The sequence below is a fragment of the Acanthaster planci genome, linkage group LG17, assembly GCF_054643075.1.
Source record: "Acanthaster planci isolate LZ-2023a linkage group LG17, COTS_SCS, whole genome shotgun sequence".
NCBI classification, from domain to species: domain Eukaryota; kingdom Metazoa; phylum Echinodermata; class Asteroidea; order Valvatida; family Acanthasteridae; genus Acanthaster; species Acanthaster planci.
This window is the reverse complement of record NC_141793.1, coordinates 5445235-5467864: the sequence shown is the minus strand read 5'-3', so window position 1 is coordinate 5467864 and position 22630 is coordinate 5445235. Positions and strand designations below refer to the sequence as shown.

Sequence of the window (22630 nt, the reverse complement as noted above, 5' to 3'; positions counted from 1 at the left end):
GGGGTTGTTTGAGCGTAACTGAATTGCACATGTTCATTTTTAAAAAGCAACTAGATACCAGTCAAACTATAAATCGCACCTGAACTTGTCCGATTACGTTTATATTGCATCTGCTACAGATGGCAGAATGTTTTGGGATCCACAGCGTCACATTTGAAAGCTTATGAATGTCTTCTTTCAGTGCATTTCTGCCACTCTGTAATGGCTAACACTTTGCAAATTTTCAAACCTAAAAGAAACAAAGTAAGATTTACCATATTTCGTGTTGATGACGAGAAATATGCCACTGTAATTGATTCTGTACACCGCCTTGGTTGGTGTGGGCGGTGCTGGGGTTATGTGTGGGTTGTCGCCTCGGATTAGCCGAATTTCTACGTCCAGGAGGAGGAACGTGATGGACTTGGTGCAGGTGACCTTGGAGGTGCCACAGGGCACATTCTCCACGATGACGGTGAAGCTCACGTGACCGGGTGACCCCCAGGGGCAGTTGTTTGAGGACAACACATAGCTGCATTCCCCTGAATCAAAGAGCAAGATAGAATCCTCATTTTCTCAGTGCAGTGCTAAGCAGTCCTCAAGGCAGTCAGGAGACTTTTGGCAAATATCTTCCATGGCCTTATTCTGAGCTTTAAAGAAATACGTTATGGAAACAGAACACAGCCCAGACTATTTTCACTTGTAAAACCAGTTTTGAGGGACCAATCCACATTGAAAACGAACAAGACTGGGTGTGTTTTTACACACCTGCGATGGTCCTTTGATAGAAACTCACGGCATGCCAACACAGGTTCCCGAGTGTTTCGATACGGAGTCCATGAGCACACACAAACAATTTGTCTTTGATGTACAGTCTGCACACTTGTGCCAACAGGTGTCAAAAAATTTCTCGTTTTCCAATGAGGGTGCAATCCAACTCTGGGTAGGTACACTTAAATTTCATCAAATCTTTTGGCCTGATTTCGCTTTAAAGGAGATATTTTTTTATTTTAAGTGACCTTTCAGTGCACTTTCTCATCAATGACCTCATACTATTGACGCCAAAATTGTTGCAAAATTTTTCTGTATCCATTGCCTGGGGATTAAGATTTTTACTAAAAAAGGGCCAGTTGGCTAATTTGAATATATGTCACGTTGAAGACATCTAACGTTCAAAACAATACATCTGCCTGGAATAGGGATTTGTAATGCACAACAGAAAAAAAATTGTCCACATTCATCATTAAGTCTTACCTTGGAACTCGTACTGTTTACCATCAAATGTTATGTAATGTGGATCTCCATATCCTCTGCACGTAGCTGCACAAAAAAAAATGTGTTGACACCAATCAAATGTGAACTTTTCTGCCAGTAATTTCAGGCTGCTTACTGCAAACTTTGAGCTTTATAGTGCAGAACTAACATGACTAAAGGCTGATGCACAGATTCACAATTTCAACAACTGCCTTATTTCTACAGTACGCCTACACTTTTGATACTTTATGAATACTGACCGGGACAAATTCTGTTGTGGCAGAAAATACCGGCGGGTGTACACATGCTGAAAGTAAGGGAAAAAATGACCGTAATTTCACAAACAAATTGACTCATATGGATATAGTGTGGACGCGTAATACCAGCATGGGTCACTATTAACTAATGTGATATTGTATTATTTTCTTTTAACGTTTGCCTGAGATGCTCTTAAGTCTTCAGTTCTGAGGTAGATTTAGGAGCCAATCGGATGACTTTAAACACCAATGTCAAAGTACTGACAATACAATCACTGTCGCAATGCTATCAACATGCACGTAGCCTGTTTTTTTCCTGCATTACCATTAACCTCAGCATTTTTTTTAATTCTCACTGCAACCTCATGTTTGGAAACACTCTTCGACAAGCGTACACAGTAAAATTTGCATGCACAGAAGGTAAGTTAATGTTCAACACCAAGCCAGCCTCCACGGACTCTGTCTGCATAAGACAAAAGGGGATTGGTATGTTTAAACTTTGGCCTGGAGGTGAATCAAGGTGAGCTTGGTGTTAAACCCATCAGCTGGGCCTATGTACACAGAGAGCCGTGATCATGTTAAACACATCCTTTGGCACAAAAATGGCTAAAAGTTTACTTTAAATTCACAAAACCCAGTGTCCTACTTTGGCATCCACAAACGTCCGACGCTATTCATGGTTCACGCTTTGTGCTATCTGCTACACTAACTAGTAATCTGAGCCATGACAGTACCATAAATTGCAGTCCCTTTTAAACGTTTCGCCTGGCCGGTAGCTATGCCCATTTTCGTAGCAAGGGCACTGTTCCTCGGGCATGCAGGTGTCCTCATCGGTGATAACCGTGCCTGCCGGACACGCACAACCTGGGGTGCAGGTCTTTGAATTGCAAGCCAGGTGGATGTTACGGCATTCCCGCTGACACTCCTGGCAATCGAGATAAACCTTGCCGCCTGAGCACTGCTCCTCAGCAGCTGTAGATTTGGGGGAAAAAGTTACAATGGTCAAACAGTTCACACTCCATCGAAGTTATTTGATAGTTCAGGCATTCCATCATACCTTTATCAATTTGATTTCATACATTTTTTAAACATAAAAGTACAAATGAAATGGAAAAATTGCTGACATTTCTCTTCACAATTTCTGTATTTTGCTCAGCGTGCATTGCTGGTTGGAGGGATTAGTATTAAGCATTCCATCTTTCAGCAATGCCCCGAAATTGAAAAACGCTAGACATCACCTGAAATCTGTTAGATTTTACAGAAAAAACAAGATATGTTAGGAGGCACTCCTCAATGGAAACTGGAATGTCCTTCTTGTCTGATTATGGTGCCGTTACAATGTCAAGTACACAACAATGAAAGTCACCCTGGAAATGGAAAGTTTTCTTCAAACATTTCCTCTTCCCAGGGAATTTGTTTCATTCCCAAATCATGAAAAGCTTGTGTGAAAAAGATTTTCACAGATTTTCCCACAAGTGGGAAAAGATCTTCCCAGATTTTCTCACATGTAGGAAAACATTTTCACACCTTGTAAAATGTGATTGTGAATGAGAGAGTGAATTCTTTTCATCTTAATTTCCCATCTTAATTCAGTATCAACTTTCAATTGCACTATACTGTATGTTGTAGACAGAAAAAAACAACCCGCATAACCATACGACAGAGTTTGCTTGTAACTTTTAATAACGGCCCGTCGAAAGCAGTGTTTACATACCTGTACATATTTTGTTGGTACACTCAACAATTCCATTTTTGCAGACACTGTCAAGGAAATGACAACAGTTTGGAAATATCAGAAGCTGAGACCAAATCACAAATCAAACTTCTGGTTGTTGTTCGAAAACAAAAACAACAAAAATGTAGCTGCATGAAGGACTAACATAGTTCAGGAGTTCCAGCATGCCTGATGCATCTTGAGCACCGATTTTCGTTCTGACCTTTTTCTATTTCTCGATTTTGATTTTTCTTGATAGTTGAGTTATCCCAGTCTTTTCTCCTGACATGTGACTTGCGCCATGAAAACAAAATGGAAATTGTCAGAGCCATTCTGGAGTTAGTGACGTCTGAAAAGATCATGCAAAATGTAAACCAATGGGAACCATCAACACGTTTCACTTGCATAATGTCCATTTTCACCAGGATGCCAAGTGGAGTGATGCATTAAAGCAAAGGGTATAGTATGCTCTATAAAACTAAAACTCAGGAGTGGCTTTGATGACTACATTATCAGGAAAATCCCAGTACAAAGTCATGAACATCATAAAATGTGTAGGTGCTCTAGTGACTTCCATTTCATTTTCACATGAAAGACCACCTGTGTTGATCTGAGCCGATGTGCTTATCTGCACTAGTAGTGATTGGATTACGATTTTTACTCACCATGCATTGCAAACGCTCTTCCATGTTTTGCCAGGCTGGTAAACGTTTCCTTGGAAGTGACAGTGACACTCAGATTCCAAGACGCATCCATCAAGTTGATCACTGTATACCTGCAAACATGAAAACAACAAGGTTGCGTGATTTGGCCTTTGAGAGTTCAAGTCTCACAGTCAAAGAGTGGACAAAGAAACCTTTTCAAAGCATGCCTAAATCTTAATTTTCTTGTGAACACAACTTTCTTGTGATAAGATAAAAATGTCACAGAATTTTCCTTCTCCAACTTATTGCAACAAAGAAAACCAAGTGAAGACTTTACGTTTAATACCACCAAATTTCTTGAAAAAGCATGATAGGTGTTGCAGATGTATTAATTGTCTAACGTCATTTTGGGCAATCTGTTTTAATCCCAGGAAAGAGGGTGCCATGAAATTGTTGTAATGCAATTTATGTGCCGGTACTTCTATGGAAATGTAATGCTGTGCAGAGAGAGTAAATTAAGGTTAAGAAGCAAAAAAAGGAAGGTCTTAAGATCTCATTCAAGAACAAAATAACAAAGTTTCACAGGTCCATACAAGCAGGCTACTTTTCCAACACATTTAATTATACCCCACAAGTCGAATCAAAGATGTCTGATAACTTGTACATAATTATTCATGGAGAGTATACCATTTTCTCAGGGCATTGGCAACCTTGGACGCACTGCTCTTGGCAAGATTCAACATTCTCCAGATCTCGACACGACATCCTGCACATGGACCCGCATTCTTTGTACACCATTTTGTCGGGGCATTCGATGGCTGTTGCGGCACACAAAATAATAAACAAAACAATTTGAAACATCTTGCTTGAACAACAATTGCTTTCATTACAAAGTAGCATTTTTGCTATTCTGTCGTGGCCATAAAATATTGAAAAATGTATGGGCAAATGGCCTAGTCAAAGATTAACACTGGGGTAGGATAAAAATGACAGGCCATTAATTCAAAAGTAATGTGAATGGATGAAAAATTAAGAAAATAATTTATAATCATGAAAAAAGACACTGTTGTGGCTTTTGACTTGTGTTAAACATACTGTATCCACCTTGGGTACTCCCCCGCTTGCCACTATCAAGGTTTGCAACACTGCTAATGTTCTTGGCATCATTAACAATTCATGGTGGGATGATCCTGTGGGCATGATCCCTAGTTATACGGTGGTATTACTGCTTCCGACCAGAACCCTCGAACAAAGATACTGACAAAAGGGCAAAACTATAAACATTGGTTTTGGTAGCCCAGTTGGTAGAGCACCATTGCTGTGATGCAGTGGTGGCAGGTTCAAATCCCACTCCAGTCAACTTCTTTGTTCATCTTTACAATCAGTATGCAAGCACCAATTCAGCTTCTTGTTATGGATTGCCAGATGAACTAAATTTTCATTAGAAAGAATACAAGCCCATGGTTCACAATTTCAATTAAATTGTCACTTGTGTGACAGGTTTTTCAACATGTACAAGAAATTAACTTACGGCACAGCTCTGAGCTTCTCCAGTCAATGATCTCACCCATCTTGGTGCATTCCAAGGCGTACGCGGCGAAAGACACACACTCGCCACCTTCAAAGTTATTGCAACGGTCCAAGAGGCACTGCTTCAGGTATCTGGTGACGTCTACCTTGGTATTGCACTGTTGGAACGGTTCCATCTTTAGCAATTCGCAGGCCGCCTTGGCACTTCTTTCAAAGGAGTTCTCGGCTTCGCAGAAGCTGAAGCTGTCCCTGGTTTCTCTCTCCTTGCAGAGAGCGTTGGAGATCCATCTGCCGACAAAGTTCTGGGCCACAGCCACCGTGGAACCACACGGCAGCTGGAAGTCATCATTCAGAACCCTGTTGAAGTACCCACAGAGGCCATGGATCTAAACGGTACCGACAAAAAAGGTTGAACAATCAATGATTCCTGGGGTATACTGTGTACAAAACAGACATCCAACTCTTTGTGAAGCCTTGTTATACAGTTGTATTCTGTAGGGAAAGAAGAAATTACAGACAGCACGCAAAATGTCAAAACAGACTGTCATGGAAGATGGTGATATTTGAATTGAAAAGTACAGCATCCAAAAACTCAGAAAAATTTTCATATGAACTGCCTTAGAGGCAGTTGTACCTTTTCTTGAAACTAAGAACTTCGCTTTGATGCATTTCATTTGCGATCACCTATGTTGTCGACAATTGGATTTTAGTATGTTAGTCGGGCTGAGAAAATAGACCAAATATCCAATGTTCAAGCCAGAAAGACGTCATTGTACATCCGTCATGCAAGCTAGCGCTTGTTGTGTGGACCTACACTAGCGACTCAACTTTTATATAGTTGGCAAAATTGAATGTGACTAAACTTTGCCGACTGTGTGCTTCAGTATATGTGTCAACTGCGATAGAATTTTCCATGTGACTGCATATCATTGAAAACTGTTAAGCAATGCTGAATCTTTATGTTTATATGGACACTAAAGCTTAGCATAAGATTCTATTAACACTGAAATATTGGAACTATCTGGGGCCAATTTCATAGAGCTGCTTAAGCACAAAATTTGCCTAGGCATGAAAAACCCTTGCTTAAAAAACAACAGTTACCACCTCAAACTCTATCTGTTTGTCATGCAAACCAAAAGACGAGATTCCAAAATAATATACATCACATGGAATTTTGGCTGGTTACCTGATTTATCAAGCAAGGTTTTCTCGCGCTTAAGCAAATTTTGTGCTTCAGCAGCTCAATAAATTGGCCCCTGGGGTACTGCATAAGCAGCCCTCATAAGTTTCAGGGGGATAGAATTAATTATCACCTTGCCAAGCATGTTCTCTGTCACTGAGAGATAGATGCGGTTATCGCTGCTCCACAACAGCTCAATGCCCAGCTGTGGCAGCACCACGCGAGTGACTAGGGACGAAACCCGGCTGACTGTGATGGTACTGTCGCCAGCCACCTTTGTGTATGGTAGCTTCAACTCCTGGGTAGGTCCACTGGCTCTAGATACAAACACTGCACCCTCCACCTGTAGTCTGAATTGAAAGAGTGACCAAAATTGAAATGAACATAGCATCAAGGGCAGATACGATGGGGGTGGGGGGCCAGGCCAAAAGGAGACAACTTCTTTTTTGTTTTGGCAAAATAATAAGGTGAACTTTTAGGTCTGTTTTGTTTCCTTTTCTTCACATTGCGTGGAAAAGCCAAAAAGTGTTACCTCAAATGGAAAAGAGCTATGAAATGTTGCATGAAAAAAAATGGGGGGGCCCCTCTTAAACAAGTTTTGTCCCCGCCCCAATTTGGTTCTGGATCCAGCCTTGAATATCATAAGTTTTCAAAAATGTTGAAACTCAGGTCAAATACTAGCTCATCAGCACATGAAATATTGATCTCTTTCATTCCATTCACAATTAAAGTGATCGATTTTGTTGGCTGTAAAAAGCTGGTACAGTTTCCTTCAAAATCTTTTGATGTCTATCTTGTACATCACCAACTCCATTTTCGTTTCATGGGAATGTCCTGTAATCATAAATGTTCTGGTAATATACATTTAGATATAGTTAAGATGCACTGAAGGGAACAAAAATAAAATTCCTGCTGTTTTGAAAACAGGATTCATCTATTTTCTTGAGTATTTATATTTGCAAGTTAGATTGCCACTTTTAATCGTTTGGTATTGGTGATAAGTAAACATGCAAGGATTTCAGGTGTGTATGAGAAGGTATTTGAGTATATTCTGGCAGAATTCTATATGAAGTGATGAATGACGTTATTCGGACACAAAGGCTCAAACTGGTTTATAGTGGAGATTGAGCATATGTGAAACCACAGGTGGGCAAGCTAGCAAATACTGCTCAACAACGCTGTCTCAGAGTTTCAAAAAACTGACAACATTTTGAAAAATGTCTCACAATTCTTGAACAAATGAGCACCAAAGGTAAGCATTGCAAAGTCAAGCTTCTGTTAAGGACTATATGCGTGGTATCGTGTCACTTTAAAAGCTTTATTTCGACAGAAAATAATACCGCGCCTTGGACAAGTTCTTTGAGGACTAATACTATATGCTAATGGTTCAGTAAGCATATTAGCATTCATCTTCTTTGAAGTATATACATGTAGAAACAGCTTTCCAACAAATGAAAATGCCATGCCATAAAAGTTTAAACTCCAGGCATTGTGGTTCAGGACAAAATTTTGTAAAGTTATCAGATCCTTCACAATGGCAAGTCAACATAAAGTTTGACAAATACATGTACTCTTCTGAACAACTCAGCTTGGAGTGGCATTGCTCATGAGTAGTCTTAATGCAAAACATGTGCACTGTAACTCACCCATATGTGGTTCCATCCGGAGTCACAACGCTGACAAATGGAACGCAGCCCAGACTTTTGCCTCTGCAGTTGGACTTGTCCATGAAGATGCTGAAGGGCGGGCCATTCCTGTTCTGATTTTGCGCCAACACGTACTCACAAGTGCCGTCAAAGTCGAAGAGTCTGTCGTCAAATGTGCGGAAAGCGTGGCCTCCCAAGATGGAACAGGTTGCTGGGCAGGCATGGGTTGTACAGTTGTGGAGCATACCCTCCAAGCAAACGCTGATGTGAAGGGGGAGCAATCACGAAGTAGGCTTTTGAATTTACAAATCATCGTCCCATCTTGGAATCTCCAATTGTTGCAAACAAGAAGGTTACGTCTACAAGTCAAGTCAGGGGAGGGGCAAGAGCGCTATGTCCACCCTCAAGCAAGAAAATGCTTTCAAAAATAATGCAAGGCAGGTGTTCGGTCTGTTTTTTTCTCTTCTTTTAAAAAGCATGAAAAACGCCCTAACTGTACCCTCAACCCTCTAAAAGGCAAAATTCCAAAGCTTTTGCCTCCCTAATAAAAAACTGGTTCTGCATCCACCCCTGGTCAAATCACAAGCCACTTTTCTACAAGACAAGTCAAGTCAAGCTACAAGTCTTTTTTTTGCAAGTCCAGTCACGAGACAATTTTTCCAATGTCAAGTCCTGAGTCATTTCTCTCAAGTCTGTGATGGTCAAATTAAATTTGCACAGTCTTTCTAACATCCTTTATTGATGAAATGAGCAACAAGTATGATGTTTGCCAAAGGGTCATTCTATAAATAAGGGGTCCCATTGTTTTGGCGTCCCTGTCATATCTGACATATGATTTTGTAAGTTCAGAACACATTTTCTAATTTCCAAGAGTGATGAATTGATGCAAATTACCTGCCAAACAAATAGTAATAGTTTGAAATCAATTTTGGTGAATTTCCATGTCAAAAAACAAAGATCAGATGTAACAGAGACACAAAAATGTCACACTTTTGGACCCAAAATTTATAGAATGACCTAAAAGTAAGTCTAATTTTAATTTTGTTTCCATCACAATGTCATTTGTAACAAGATATTTGGATAATGAAAACAGACAGTTTTTGGTTTTGCACACATTAAGTAAAAACAAGCATTTGTTTAATCATGCGCAGCAGCGAACATGTTTAAAAGGGGATAGAAAGAGCAGTATTATTCACCAGTCCCTGCATCCGTCTTTAATAATGGCACCAGCTGGGAAGTCTTCATCTGCCTGGCGGCAAGGGCAACTTTGCTTCGGAATGCACTGGGACTCAAACAGGAATGTGCCTGTGTAGGGCCAAAAAATTATACATTTGATATACTGACTTGAAGAAATTGACAAAACATTACAACCCTTCTACGAATGATTGTGTCATATGCCAGTTCACTGTTCCCATTGGAGTTTATCATTTAACAACTGTGTATCTCTGTATACATGGAAATAGCACAGGTACCATTGAACTCAACTAGTCTGGTTAGCAGTTCCTGAATCATGGGTTGGACTGTGGGGCGGAGACAAGTCTATCATATGCACAAGCATTAGGGTAATGTGCATTTTCATTGCCTGGTCAAGTGAGCCTTCTGGGCCAATCAAAAATACAGTATTCAAGACAGACGTTCAACAGACACATTTTTCACCACTGTGGTTACTACGTTATTGATATTTGTGTCAATGGGTTGTGTAAAAGGCACCCACTCAGTGAAACAGACGGGTTATTACGCACATATATGTATCATGGTGACTGTATGCACCATTATGATGAACGGTTAACCAGCAGTCACATGATACTTTGATGCAGAAGAGTATGGTACAAGCTTTTGCAAGCCTTTATAAGCACACCTGTCAAACTGTACGAATTCTGCTGGCATTCCACAGAGCCATTCACAGCAAACATACCTTCAGGACACTGACATCCAGGAACACACGGCTCAGGACAGTCATCAGAATAAAACAGAGTTTCGCAGGTGCGGGGGCATGCTGAACCACACTCAACATACTTCATGCCATTTTCACATTCAATGTCTGTGGTTAAAAACAAATTTAAAGCAAATTGATACAGAAATGTAAATATCGGAAAGATAATCCCTACGAAAGCGTATATTACGTTGGCCACACCAAAGCGAACTAAACAGAATATAAATCATTGAAATATAAATCCTCAGAAAACGGGTATTTTTCTGAACATCTCAACTAGGGTTGGGCGCATTCTGCCCCCCCCAGCATTTTGGCTGCCTTTTTAACAGACATTTGTTATGAGTATCCAATTTCAATTCAGCCCGACAAAGAGTTCTGTTGCCTTGGTCATTTTACATAGTTCAGGGTTCATGCCCGTCAGCCTGTGCGCACTTTAATAGCACATTAATGGGCAAGGTGAACACTTTATAGCTGGCCTGTCATGGAAAAATGAGGGTTTTGCCGGAATGGTATATCTGACTTTCATAAAAATGGTTTCAAAATGAACAAAAGGCTTTCACAGGGAAAAAATTGAGACGATATCAACGAAAAAAGTGGGCTGGGGGAGGGGGGGATTTCGCCCCCTCTATAGGGTGACAAAGTTTTCAGGATAACTTACGGCAGAAAGACTCAGACCTCCATTCAACTGCTATACCGTGTCTTGCACATGCCTTCGATAACTTGGCATAGATGTTGCAAATGTCACAACGCGAGCCTTCCAGTATGCAAAGCGACAGTGAAAACCAGCATGAGGAGTAGAATGGTTCTATCACCAGCTTGTCCCTGCAGTCTTTGAAGATCGGGTCAACTGCGAAATCGTTGCAGGCTTGGAGAACCTCCTGTTGCTGCAGGTCGCTGAGGTTTTCGAATGGATTCAGGTACTTGGCATCCTGCGGCTTGCAATGGCCCTCCGGGAACCTGTACTTGGCAGCCACGTCGGCCACGGACAGGTCTTCAAGGTCATTTCTGGGGTCGCTGTCGTAGTTACCACAGAGGCCTTTAAGGCTATGCACCTCATCAGCAGCTTGGTAGATTCGATTTACGGCGATGGATACGCTGTTGCTCCCATCAAAGAGCACCCGGGTTTCTGCATGAGATTTTAATGTTAGAATATCAAGCACTGACAACACTTACAACCGATAACATATGAAGCACAGTTGATCACAACTCTTGCATTCATTTGCTGATATTTCAATGTTGTTTGGAAATTTAGCGTAACAGAGAAAAATGACATATTTTGGCTGTATCATGCCATGTGCTAGCATTCATTTTCCAATAGCTCATTATTCCTCTCAGAAACAAATGCCCGAGCGAACCAAACTATACTTTTGACTTTAGAATGTTTTCTAAAGTCTTTTTTCTCCTTACCGTCTCCTGCTTCAAAGACCACTTCTGTTCCTCTCTTGAAGATCATTACGCCATCATTTCCATACGGTGGAATAACAACTCTGTTATTGTAACGAACCACACTCCCAGGAAGGAACTCCACCATCATGACATTGTTCCTGGAAAGTGACCATAGATAAGATCAAAGATCTTGAAGAAAGATCGAAGACAAATTAAATTGGTTTGACAGACCACTGAGCCGGAAGTGTCTTGCAACCATTCCTTGCAATAGGATTTATCAATATAAATCCTTGTAAAATATAAATGTTTGTAACAAAAAGAGAAAGAAAAAGAAAAAAAGAACCTAATTATGAAATATAATGTATGGGTACCCGTACATACCCATTGGTGAACAAGATCACAGCAAGTGCATCAGGATACATGATTGGCTGAAAGTATTGTACTAATACTCATGAGGTCAAATGACTGAGAGCACAGTCTACCATTTAACATCAGCTACAAGTAGAAACAATGAATTTCTTTTGTTGTTTCATGTATCGCTGAACCATATACTTTTTAGTGCTTCTCTCCTAGAAGCATTAGGCTTGAATTTTAAGTTTTTTATTGATCACTCCTGACCACCTCTTGTAAGATTGATATCCTGTGGATATCCTGTATTGCTTACGTGATGTTTACGGCGCTTTTGCACTCATGGTTGATATCGTTGCACTCATACTTGGGAACAATGTCGACAGTGAACTGATTTTCGGCTTTGAAGAACGCCATAATGCTTCGACACCTGAGAGGGTAGTTGTATGTAAGGCCATCAAATGTCCTGATGGAGCCACCACTGAACGTGCACACTCCTAGAGCAAAAGTTCAATAACATGGGTTACCGTGTAACTCACCTTGCTCTAGAGATAACATTTACGCACAGAATGAATGGTAAAAATGTACTCGGTAAACGATGTGGTAAAATATTATAATAAAATTTAGCCAAAAGGAGATGTAACTGTTCCACTTTTTTTTAACTTACTTGCTTCGCATATTTTATTAGTTAAACATGAGTTGTGTAACTATGGTCAAATTATTGACAATGAGTTCTTATCACCACGCTCGTTGACTCATGACGGATAATGTATAAATCGACCAATAGGGTTCAAGATGAAAGAATGAAGACACACTTGTCAGAGTGTGATTTACACCATCTTATATGAACATTTGAATGTAAACAATACTTGATAAAAGTTTATATACACTTCATATTTTGAAGTCTGTATTTAGCTGACCTAATTGGACTAATTTTCCCTGGACCTGAAGTCTGGCTCTGAGCCAAACATCCTAGCAATTGATGGAGCCCTTAAAGATCATAGCAAAACTATATGATTTTGGAGAGGAGAGCTGTAGAACGCCCATTGCTTCAGCACTTCATGACTTTTTCAAGTTCTAACATTGTACATGATCATTGGAATTAGACTAGGTGGAGGTGGGAAGCTCTCAAAGCAATGGATAGTTTTAGATCCATTTTCTGCAGTCCATTGTTTAAGATCTTCAGAAAGTCCACTTTATAAGGACCATGTAAAGTGAACAATCAAAATCTATACAGCATGCTCTGAAAGAAACATTGTGTTTTGTGAAACTCTGGCCTATTTTTTGGTGATTGCTTCAATATTTTTAGAGGTGCAAATCTGACTGTTATTACTTATAAATTGCAATATTGAGTGATTGAGTGTAAATTTTAAAAAGTCTGTAATATTCTAAGCAAATGTATATTGTAAACATTGCTTGGAGAGTTTTTTAGTGGACACAATCCTCAGCAGTGGGGTGGGAATGTGTTGGTTCAGGGGAAAAAAGGGAAGACAGCTTTTTCAAGGTGTACTTTGCAGGGATGTTAGTTTCGAGTGGGTTCGAGTCCCACCAGAGTAAGCTTGTGAATTTTTTGGCAAGCTCTCAAATGAAAACTGAGTATACAGTGTTTATGAATATACATCGGGTAACAAAAAAACTTGTGCTTGATATTATTATACTGATTTATGTCAAATGCATAAAACCTTTGTAACCCTTTAGTGGCAAGAGAGATTGTAGTTCTCAAGCAAAAAAATATTAAGGGGCCAACTTTAAGTCAACCTACCATCTGGAATCCCGTCAGCAAAAGGCTCAAGAGATGGTTCAAGATAATGATGCATGTTACTTCTCTTGTCTACATGGTCTGCAAGTGGGAAAGAAAGAGGCACGACCCATTGCTCCTGGTTTGAATGTTGATTTTTATTGTATTAGCAACTCTGAAATTTACGCACAACAGCTTGCACGGGTAGAATGCCAACTTCACAATCATCAACATGTGCCCCTGTGCCAAATATCAATGGCAAAGCTTCAGGCCTGATGCCATTCTCTTCATTTTCATCTATACTACAAAAAGTTCTAAAATTTGAAAACTCAAAACCTGTGTTGGGCACTGTCATTTTAAGATCCATTTCAGCCACTTTGGCTGAAATAGCAATTATACACATACATGTATGGACTGGCAAATAGGTCACTAGTGCATGCCTATGCATTCCAAGGGATTGTGAGCGACTAGAAGAGGATCTTGTTTTCCAAGGCTGAAAGGCCACGGGGAAATATGTAGGCCCATCTACTAGTCACTCACAGGCCTGAGGGGGCATTGATGCACATGAGTAAACTAACTCTTGCAATATGTATCTTATAACACACTTCTGTTTAAAATGTAAAACAAGAAAGGAAACTTTTCGGGATTTAGCTGAACTGAGTTCAACCATACAACTAGTAAGTGATCCACCCCGAGCTGAAGTGCACCCTCAATCGGCTAAAGAAAGACAGGTGGTAACAGGTGGTATTCAGCATGCTCCAGGTCAAATGCGCATACATGTACTTGCACGCCTCAAATACGCCATCATTCGTTCCGCTCGGAGCGGATAGACTTAAATATAATGATAAGCTTTATTTACATGTGCACTTTACATTGCGTCTCACCTCACTGCAACAGGACAGTGCATACATGTATGTATGTATACAAAACATGACATTATGTTATGAGCCCCGAGTTAGATCATGAGAGGGCGCAATTTTCCTAGCATGAGGCTCCTTTGGTCCAAACCACACTTTGCTAGTTCACCAATGACTACTAAAGGCATGTGTAACAGTCGTATCAATCCCAAAAACATGAACCCTCCAGTCCAACATGGCTCTTTTCAACCAATGAGGGGGTACTTCTGTTCAAGATCTACGTATAGACCGATATGGTGACAAGAATCGGAAGTCATTACTGTGGTGTCCCCACGCGCGTGAACAAAAGAGAGGCACATTGAGAGGCACTTTCTCATCAGCCAATGGGAGCGAACTGCTAACCAAAATCAAGCACTCATCAAGCTTAGGAATGCGTGCGTCTGAGTGGTGGGGACACCACAGCAGTGGTGTCGGCAAATCGGTCTATTCAACAAGCAATTTAACAATAAAAAGGCCTCAGAAAATTATGCCTTCTACATACGTCAGAGTGCTATTTCTAACCATTTTTCCCAATATTTTGAGGAAAGCTTTGCCAAGTTTATTGCACACTTTAGAAGTAAATATAATAAATAAAATATAAATTATTATGAGTAATAGAAACAACATGTAAGCTTATAATTTTTATTTGGCAAGAAACTACATTTGTAAGTGTGCAGCCGTGCCAACACAAAAGAAGCCCATAATAATACATTGGGTAGCTAGGCTTGATTGATTGAGGCTTGTGATTTCAGGTATCATTGGAGAATAAATTCTCTAAATCTGCACTGAAACTTCCAATGAATTCCCTGATAAGAATTCAGGACAGGCCACGCAGGGTGCCATCAGGCTTGTGATATTACGCAAGCCAACATTTCTTGGATACCAGTATACAAATTAAAACAGAAAACCTACCACTGCCTGAATTCTCCATGATCCCCAAACGACCTTCACACCCATTATCCTCCAAGTTGCATACTCCGTTGTTTGTCGGACAAAGGCGTTTGCAAAAAGCTACAAATCAAGAAAGCAAATACACGTATTACATTCCACACTTCCTTGCATAAAGAAACAGATATGAAGAGTGAGAAGTATATTGGGAACAGTAACGGAACCTTACCTGGGCCCAATTTCATGGCGGCACTGCTTACTGCAAAATTCCACACTTACGATCTCCATTCTTCGTTAACCGCGCAAGCAGAAAAATTCTGCGCTAACCCTTTAAGCACAGAATCCTTAGTCACGTTAGTTGCGGGATGTACGCATGCGCACAGGCCAAATTCCTCGCTAACCCATGAAATACGTTCGTGGTAAACACAGAATTTTCTGCTACAGTAAGCGCCGATTTTTCGCTTGCGGTAAGCAGCGCCATAGATTTGTGTTCAGTGTTGAGCAGAAAAGTTGTTGACAACTTACGCATTCCACAATAATTGGGGAGATGCTTATCCTCACAGCACACCCACCTATCAAAGAAAAAAAAATGAAATACTAATTGACATTGAAATTAGCGGGGTTTTGACACTGTAAAACATATGGGCATGCTTTCAATTTGAAGGGGAAATTTTTCTTTTCTTCCCAAATGTGAGTAAACCTTATCAGTATTGGAAGCTCCGATTCTCATTTGATCCTAAGCCGGGCACATTACACAGTTTAATTAAGGACTGTTTTGGAGGTGATTTTGGAGGATTTGGGGTACAAGCTATTGTGAGTGAAATGAATTAAGGGGATGGAAAGCCTATGGGAGATACTTGGACTCTACTATCACCTGACGATGTCCAATAAAAAGGTCTAATGTTAATGAAGGCGATTCTCATGGTTGGACATCCGGGAACTTCTGTACATTACTGAATAACATGAAGGGTAAATTTGCCCCTTTGCTGTGTGTTAAACGTCCATAATGACGTCACGCCAACTGCGAGAATTTGTAGAATCCAATTATGTTATAGTTCATGTACCCTATTATATGACACGGCCCCTAACGTGGCGCACTTTCATTTTTCGCATGTACATGTAGTGTCTTACTGGAGCAATATTTTTACCTCAAATTTCAGTCGGTAAAACTTCATCAAACTCCCATTATCCTGATTCATAAATCTCAATTTTGTGTATCTGCTAAAAAGTTCTTACAAAATTTTATTAGCAATGGATTTTTAGAATTTTTCCTGACACGCGAAATGAACGCTATTACAATAAGCTTACAATTATGAAAATAAGTTTCTGACAAGCTTGTAGATACTGTAGGTAGGCCCCCTAGGTCTAGGTGAACAGAAGGAATGATGCTTTAAAAGAATTTATTAACTTTAAAGAGTTTTGGAAATGTTTAGGCTATGTAGGTATGTGGCATTTTCTGAGATTTTTCAAGTGCTCTACATTAGACTAGAGAACACTCAGCTGAACTCGAGCCCAATTTCCAGACGCTGATATTTTTGGATTTCAGACGAAATTTCAGAACACTGAAATTGTCCACAAATGTTCAATACTATGAAGGCTAACCCTGTTATGAGGGATAAGATCATAATAAGTACCAGTACTTAACCAGAAGAGTTTTTCAATGAAAAGCCTTAGCAAAAGCTGCGAGAGGAAAGTTAGAAGTGCGCCATGTGTACCCCAAGAACTGTGAGTACACGTGCACTCGTTGAAGCTGCCATTTTGTTTGTATGACCCATTCTAGAATCTGACCAATTTATGATCGCTTGCTCTACGGAACTCTAAAAGTGCCTTTTAACTGTTTGAGATCCTGACTTTTTTTCTCGGGATGACATCACACAGCTAATAGATGTCGACATCCTGAGATAATTAATCACCGGATGGTGACATCGCAAAAGTTGGATAACAAAACCCTGAGATTATTTACCATGGGTTGACTATATCGTGAAAGTGGAAAAATGACATTACTTGTCAATGGGCACGTGATGGAAGAAATATACTAAGCACACATGCAGTGCTGGTGCTCATGCCTCCGCAATTTACAGTGGAAACAATGAAATAAAAAGACTTGTTGCATGTAATATTCACCCAATAAATTATCACAGGATGTTGCGATCCAACTTTTACCGTGTTTTCATTTAAATCGTTACCGGGCGGCGGGCTCACGACGGTATTATGTCTCGATCCCGAGAAAAAAAATCAGGATCTCAACAAGTTGGATGGCATATGTAGAGCCTCGTAGCTACCTGCCCGCGTAAATGGTATATTTTTCTGAATTGGGTACTATGAGCACTATATTAGGGCTCACATGGTGGCGCTGTGCCAATTTATATGTACCAGTCACGCTATTTAGCGTCGACACATACAACTAGCTTCAACAAAAGCGTGAACAACTTGAACATATCCTCTATTAAAAGACTTAAATGTGGTCTTATCAAATTTTAAAGACTCTAAGACCTGCCACTGTGTGAGAGAAACACCGAATACGCCTCCAGATTCACGAAGAAAAACGAAACTTGGTCGCGACGTATGGAGGCCGCCATCTTTCTTTACTGGACCAGTGCAAGTTTATACGTATACTTTTGTACTTCGGCTACAGTACATCCCGGCGTGCCCACCGTGACTCTGCGTGCATGTTTACGGGAGAAAGCACAATGCTCCGATTTACTCACTATTCATCATACCTAACCCCCGTTTCAGACAGGTGTTCCAGATCTCACTGAACCAACTTTTGAATTAAGCGCGGCAAAAGTTCGACGTCTGAAACAGGAGCCACACGGCATGCTATCAGGCGTGGGATCGACACTCAGCGGAGCGACACCTTGTTTCACTGAGAAGTCGCTCTTTTCATGGGCTGAACCCAAAATTACATTGGGTCGACCCGACTCGACTCTAGAACGCTTAATTATATAGTCTAAAATGAGCTTTGGCCTATTGACTAACCCGCCGTTAAACGCCATAACGCCACATTCTTCAGCTTGACGTGCGCGTACATTTGGCAAATCACGAAACCCCATTGGTCGAAGAGGCATGTAACGCGCGCGTACCACCTGTCCACGAGCGTTGTGCCACCGCAGTAATGGTGGTTGAATTACACCATGGGTGCGTTTGATTAGCTTACACATGTAAGCCAAACTGGCGGGGACTTCACCTTTTTCCCAGAGTGCCTTGGTAAATACACTGCAGCGCGTTCGATTAGCCTCATTTCGAGGCTTCCCTTGCGTGTAACAATAGTGTATTCACGGAAGCTAATCGAACGCACCGTATAAGACGGTTGAGCTAATCCTTTAGAGTAAATCCGATGAGAAACTATACAGTAGCACTGCACCCACAATTCAGCTTGACGCACGCGTGCCTTTGGCAAATCACGACACCTTATTGATCGAAGAGACATGGAACACGCGCGTACAACCTGTCCACGACCGTTTTGCCAAAGTAATAATGGCTTCTATTTTTGGTTGTTGAATTGTAAGGCGCCTGTCCATATGCACGTATTTGTGGGTGCGTTGTGTACACGGCTACGATGCGTTCATGCATTTCACATTCAAGGACACAAAAATCGACGCCGTTAACATGACACGCACGTGTTGTGTTCGGCCGTCAAAATCGCGCCGGGAGCGTTTGACGGATACGCAACACCTGGCACAAGTGCTGACGTAGATTATGGTAAGGCGCCTTTACACTGTTGATTGAGAGCCCGTCATCTGGCCGGTTCTAAACAATTCAAGACGCACTACATGTCACCGTAACCCCTCACGGAGTACATGCCACCAGCACACTCAAATGGCCTCACATACACGTATTACAAGTGGCGACTTTGGCGAGCTTGGTTCGCAGCACTTTCACCCGAGTGACTTGGAGGCCTTCATGCATGCTTGGAATTTTCTGGGACTGGCCAGCGACTTACGGTCGAACGAAATTTGAGGCGATTATTACGGTCATTTAAAAGCGATGAGAACAAGGGGAGAAGTTCTCGTTGAAAGAAAGAGGGAGACATCATAACTGGGGCTAGCGAGACTGCGGCAAGAATAGCCCCTGACTTTGGTCGTCTGAATAAACGATTTTGGTAGAGTACTTAATGCTTCACACTGTGGAAACCTGTGATTCATCTAGTGCCAAGCCATTTCTGACACGGTCCATTAAACCTCTTTGTGCTCAGTCATTTGTGATGGAAATGGTTTCTTGGAGCGATACGAAAGAGGACACTATTCTGACTCAGATTATATTAGCCACTTACAACAACAATAAGTCACACTCAAGAAACATGTTAATTTGTAAGACACTCTTATATAGGTTACCTGACGATATCATAACTGTGATATCATAACTGTGAAATCGTCTTAATGCTCGCCTGAAAATGCTTGTTTGATCGTACGCATAGCCGGGCCTATAAGGTTTCGAGCTATTGTGCGGTTTTACTATTCGCGCCACTTTCCACTAAATGTGGTTAGTTTTACCATGTGCACAGTTTTGGGGCAAAAGATTAAAGCTTGCCTGAAAATGTGAAGTAACGGATGCAACCGCGCCAAACGAGTCCACACCGGAGTTTATAGTCTCTTACCTCACCATGTAATTCGGTCTTTGTCGTTCCGCCGGCATGGTTCTTTCTTCAAAGACGTTCGTGAGGACTCTGTAGAGACCCCTTCGATAAAAGATCCTTTCAAGTTCCCTGCACATTTCCGCCTGCGGCATTGCACTGCATCTAAACGGTTATAAAGACAATGTTATTCAAACTATGCATGTCTATCCCTAGATCGAGTGGTAGCCTATAAAGAATTCGATCTTCACAAACCAGTTAAGTGTTTGAAAAAAAAGGCTAGGCAATTGAGAACACATCGTGAGGAGTCACGCTCGGTGCGTTTGAGATCGGCGCGCGTTATTGTAAGGCTTCTCGTATACTTACCAGTGACGTAGCCACGGGGGGTGCCCCCCACAAATTCCCAGTGGCCCCTCAGTCCTCCTCACTAAAAACCGGATGAATGGATACTGAACAAGGCTAACAAAAGCTTGCACCCAAAAGCCACACCACTGAAAGCTTGTGCCCCCCATTAGATGCTTGTGCCCCTAGTAAATCCCAGCGACGCCACTGACACTATTATTTCTTGCACACTGGTGTTCGATACCAGACTGGCTCATCTGTTGCTTTAGGCAGACCCACCCAGGGTGCGCGTACCACATTACGAGTACTTGTACATGTATGTGCAATCCAAATAAAGTGCTTAGGCTTATACCGTTGCAAAAAGTTATCATTAGTTGGGCAACTTCTAGCAACGGTGATCACTTTTACTGTCTACCTATGTTTCTACTGGTGATAAGCAGAAACTCCTATTTTTCTTGGACTCTGAAAAATTTGTTTCAGAAAAATTAGAAATTTCGAATTTTTCCTTGTTATTTCTGTATTTATTAAAGTATTAAATTTCAAAGAAATGTCATAATAATTACCCCTAATGGTGCATTTTGAGTTGGATAAAAAGAACATGTATCGTAATTGAACATTAAATTGACGGTCGGTTTACGAACATGACTTACGTTTGCGCTGCATTTCGTCTAAAAGATAATGTCAGCTTATTATCGCAACACAAAAAAATGAAGGTTATTCGGTCCCAGTGAAAGCCTTTTGTGTTTTGTTTATTTCTTCTTTGTGTTGTTTTTAGCAAATCAGTGAAATGATTGCAGTCACAGGAGCTCCCTTGCATGCAACACAAATATGAGCACAAATCGAGCTCAGATCCAAGTCAGACATAACTCAACCAATTTAGTCAAATCAACTGCTTTTGCAAATGAAATAAATACACGTGCAGCATTTAACGGTAACCGTGCAGGACTGCCATCGGAATTGTGAAACTGAAAGAAACTCATATCCTATACAAACTGACGAAACTTAGACATAATTACATACCACTTCAGGCCACCACTTGGGCGCCAGTTACAGTACTTTACTGCTGTTTCACTGGACAAAGATTAAACCTCAGCAGCTCCTAAATCCTCGAAGACAGTAAACCCTTACCTTGGATGTGAAACGACAAAAAGCAGAGCGATGCAAATCCAGAAGATGCGTGCCATGGTAAAGGCACCGGTAGGCTGGTTCGCAATCTCTCTCTTTCCTCCAAATTTGAAGATAGCGTACTTAGGCTGGAGACAAGCGGGGAACTTCAGACGGTCCTTTTCTCACCGACGTGGGTATACTCAATGCTGGGAGACTGGCTGCGTATTTTGTACTGGATCGACCAGTGAAGATGAGTGCATTAACAAGTATGGGTGTGGCAGTAATGCCAAAAGGCATAACTCGATTGGTCCTTCCATCAGTTTGAATTGAAAGAATGGTAATCATTGGCTGCATTAAACACTGCTAGGGGTAGACAGTGAGACAGCAGTTGCCACTCTGCGTCTCCCTAAATCATTAATCTATCCCTTGTTTATCCTGTCGGACTTTGACGGTGGAAGTGACGCTGGAAGTTGCTGCGCTTGCAGCTTCCATCAAGTTTGAATTGAAAGAACGGTAATCATTGGCTGCATTAAACACTGCTGGGGGTAGACAGTGAGACAGCAGTTGCCACTCTGCGTCTCCCTAAATCATTAATCTATCCCCTGTTTATCCTTTCAGACTCTGACGGTGGAAATGACACTGGAAGTTGCTGCGCTTGCATAAACAGAAATATGCATTCACAATTGATTTCACGTCATTCGTCATCGAAGAAAGAGAGATAACAAAGTGAGGCTCGAGTTTACACGAGGCAAGTAGAAAATCATTAAAACAAATCAATTGGAAAAAAAATGCACCACACTGCTTCATTATCATTCGATTTAATTATTCTCTATCCTCCAGCTTCCAGCATGCATCAGCGAGAACAGAGTAAAGTGTGTAATTATTTCTGATAAAACTGGCTTTTGTATCGGCGAATGTGTGAATACCAATAGCAGAGGAGCAGGATGGAAACAAGTAAAACGGAATAATCAATCATAAAACAACAACAACAATTGTTTTTCAAAAGCCCTAAAAATGTAGCCTCGGCCTTTAAAACGGCCATAAAAGGTTATGTGAAAAAAATCCCATATTTATGGCCTTCAAAAACTAAGTTCTTCGAAAATTTGGTTCTGGGTTCGTCCTTATAGGCCTACCGATGAGGACGATTGCAGACCCTTATAAGATGCACACATTCGTAGCTTGCTAACCCATTGTTTCCATGATAGTTTTTGTGAAAAT

The 22630-nt window shown here is 41.0% G+C and overlaps 1 protein-coding gene across 6 annotated transcripts in view; it reads right to left on the bottom strand.

The window, feature by feature from the left end:
• LOC110989244 (uncharacterized) overlaps positions 1–21601 on the bottom strand; it is a 119522-nt gene extending 97921 nt beyond the window's left edge. For 4 of the 6 annotated variants that reach the window (XM_087147999.1, XM_087148004.1, XM_087148000.1 and 1 more), the window contains exons 1-20: positions 21434–21601; positions 19988–20128; positions 15916–15962; positions 15415–15513; positions 13631–13708; positions 12185–12365; positions 11542–11678; positions 10793–11260; positions 10117–10242; positions 9398–9506; positions 8202–8462; positions 6689–6905; positions 5377–5761; positions 4533–4663; positions 3867–3976; positions 3202–3248; positions 2222–2459; positions 1491–1537; positions 1231–1296; positions 255–518 (exon numbers count right to left, since the gene is read on the bottom strand). In XM_087147999.1, the coding sequence (XP_087004125.1) occupies positions 255–518; positions 1231–1296; positions 1491–1537; positions 2222–2459; positions 3202–3248; positions 3867–3976; positions 4533–4663; positions 5377–5761; positions 6689–6905; positions 8202–8462; positions 9398–9506; positions 10117–10242; positions 10793–11260; positions 11542–11678; positions 12185–12365; positions 13631–13708; positions 15415–15513; positions 15916–15962; positions 19988–20128; positions 21434–21489 (3208 nt within the window). In that variant the 5' untranslated portion in view covers positions 21490–21601. Of the gene's footprint in view, positions 1–254; positions 519–1230; positions 1297–1490; positions 1538–2221; positions 2460–3201; positions 3249–3866; positions 3977–4532; positions 4664–5376; positions 5762–6688; positions 6906–8201; positions 8463–9397; positions 9507–10116; positions 10243–10792; positions 11261–11541; positions 11679–12184; positions 12366–13630; positions 13709–15414; positions 15514–15619; positions 15692–15915; positions 15963–17883; positions 17995–19987; positions 20129–21433 lie in introns of those variants that run through there. The other 2 variants (XM_087148002.1, XM_087148003.1) reach the window with 2 other exon arrangements.
• Positions 21602–22630: the final 1029 nt, after the last annotated feature.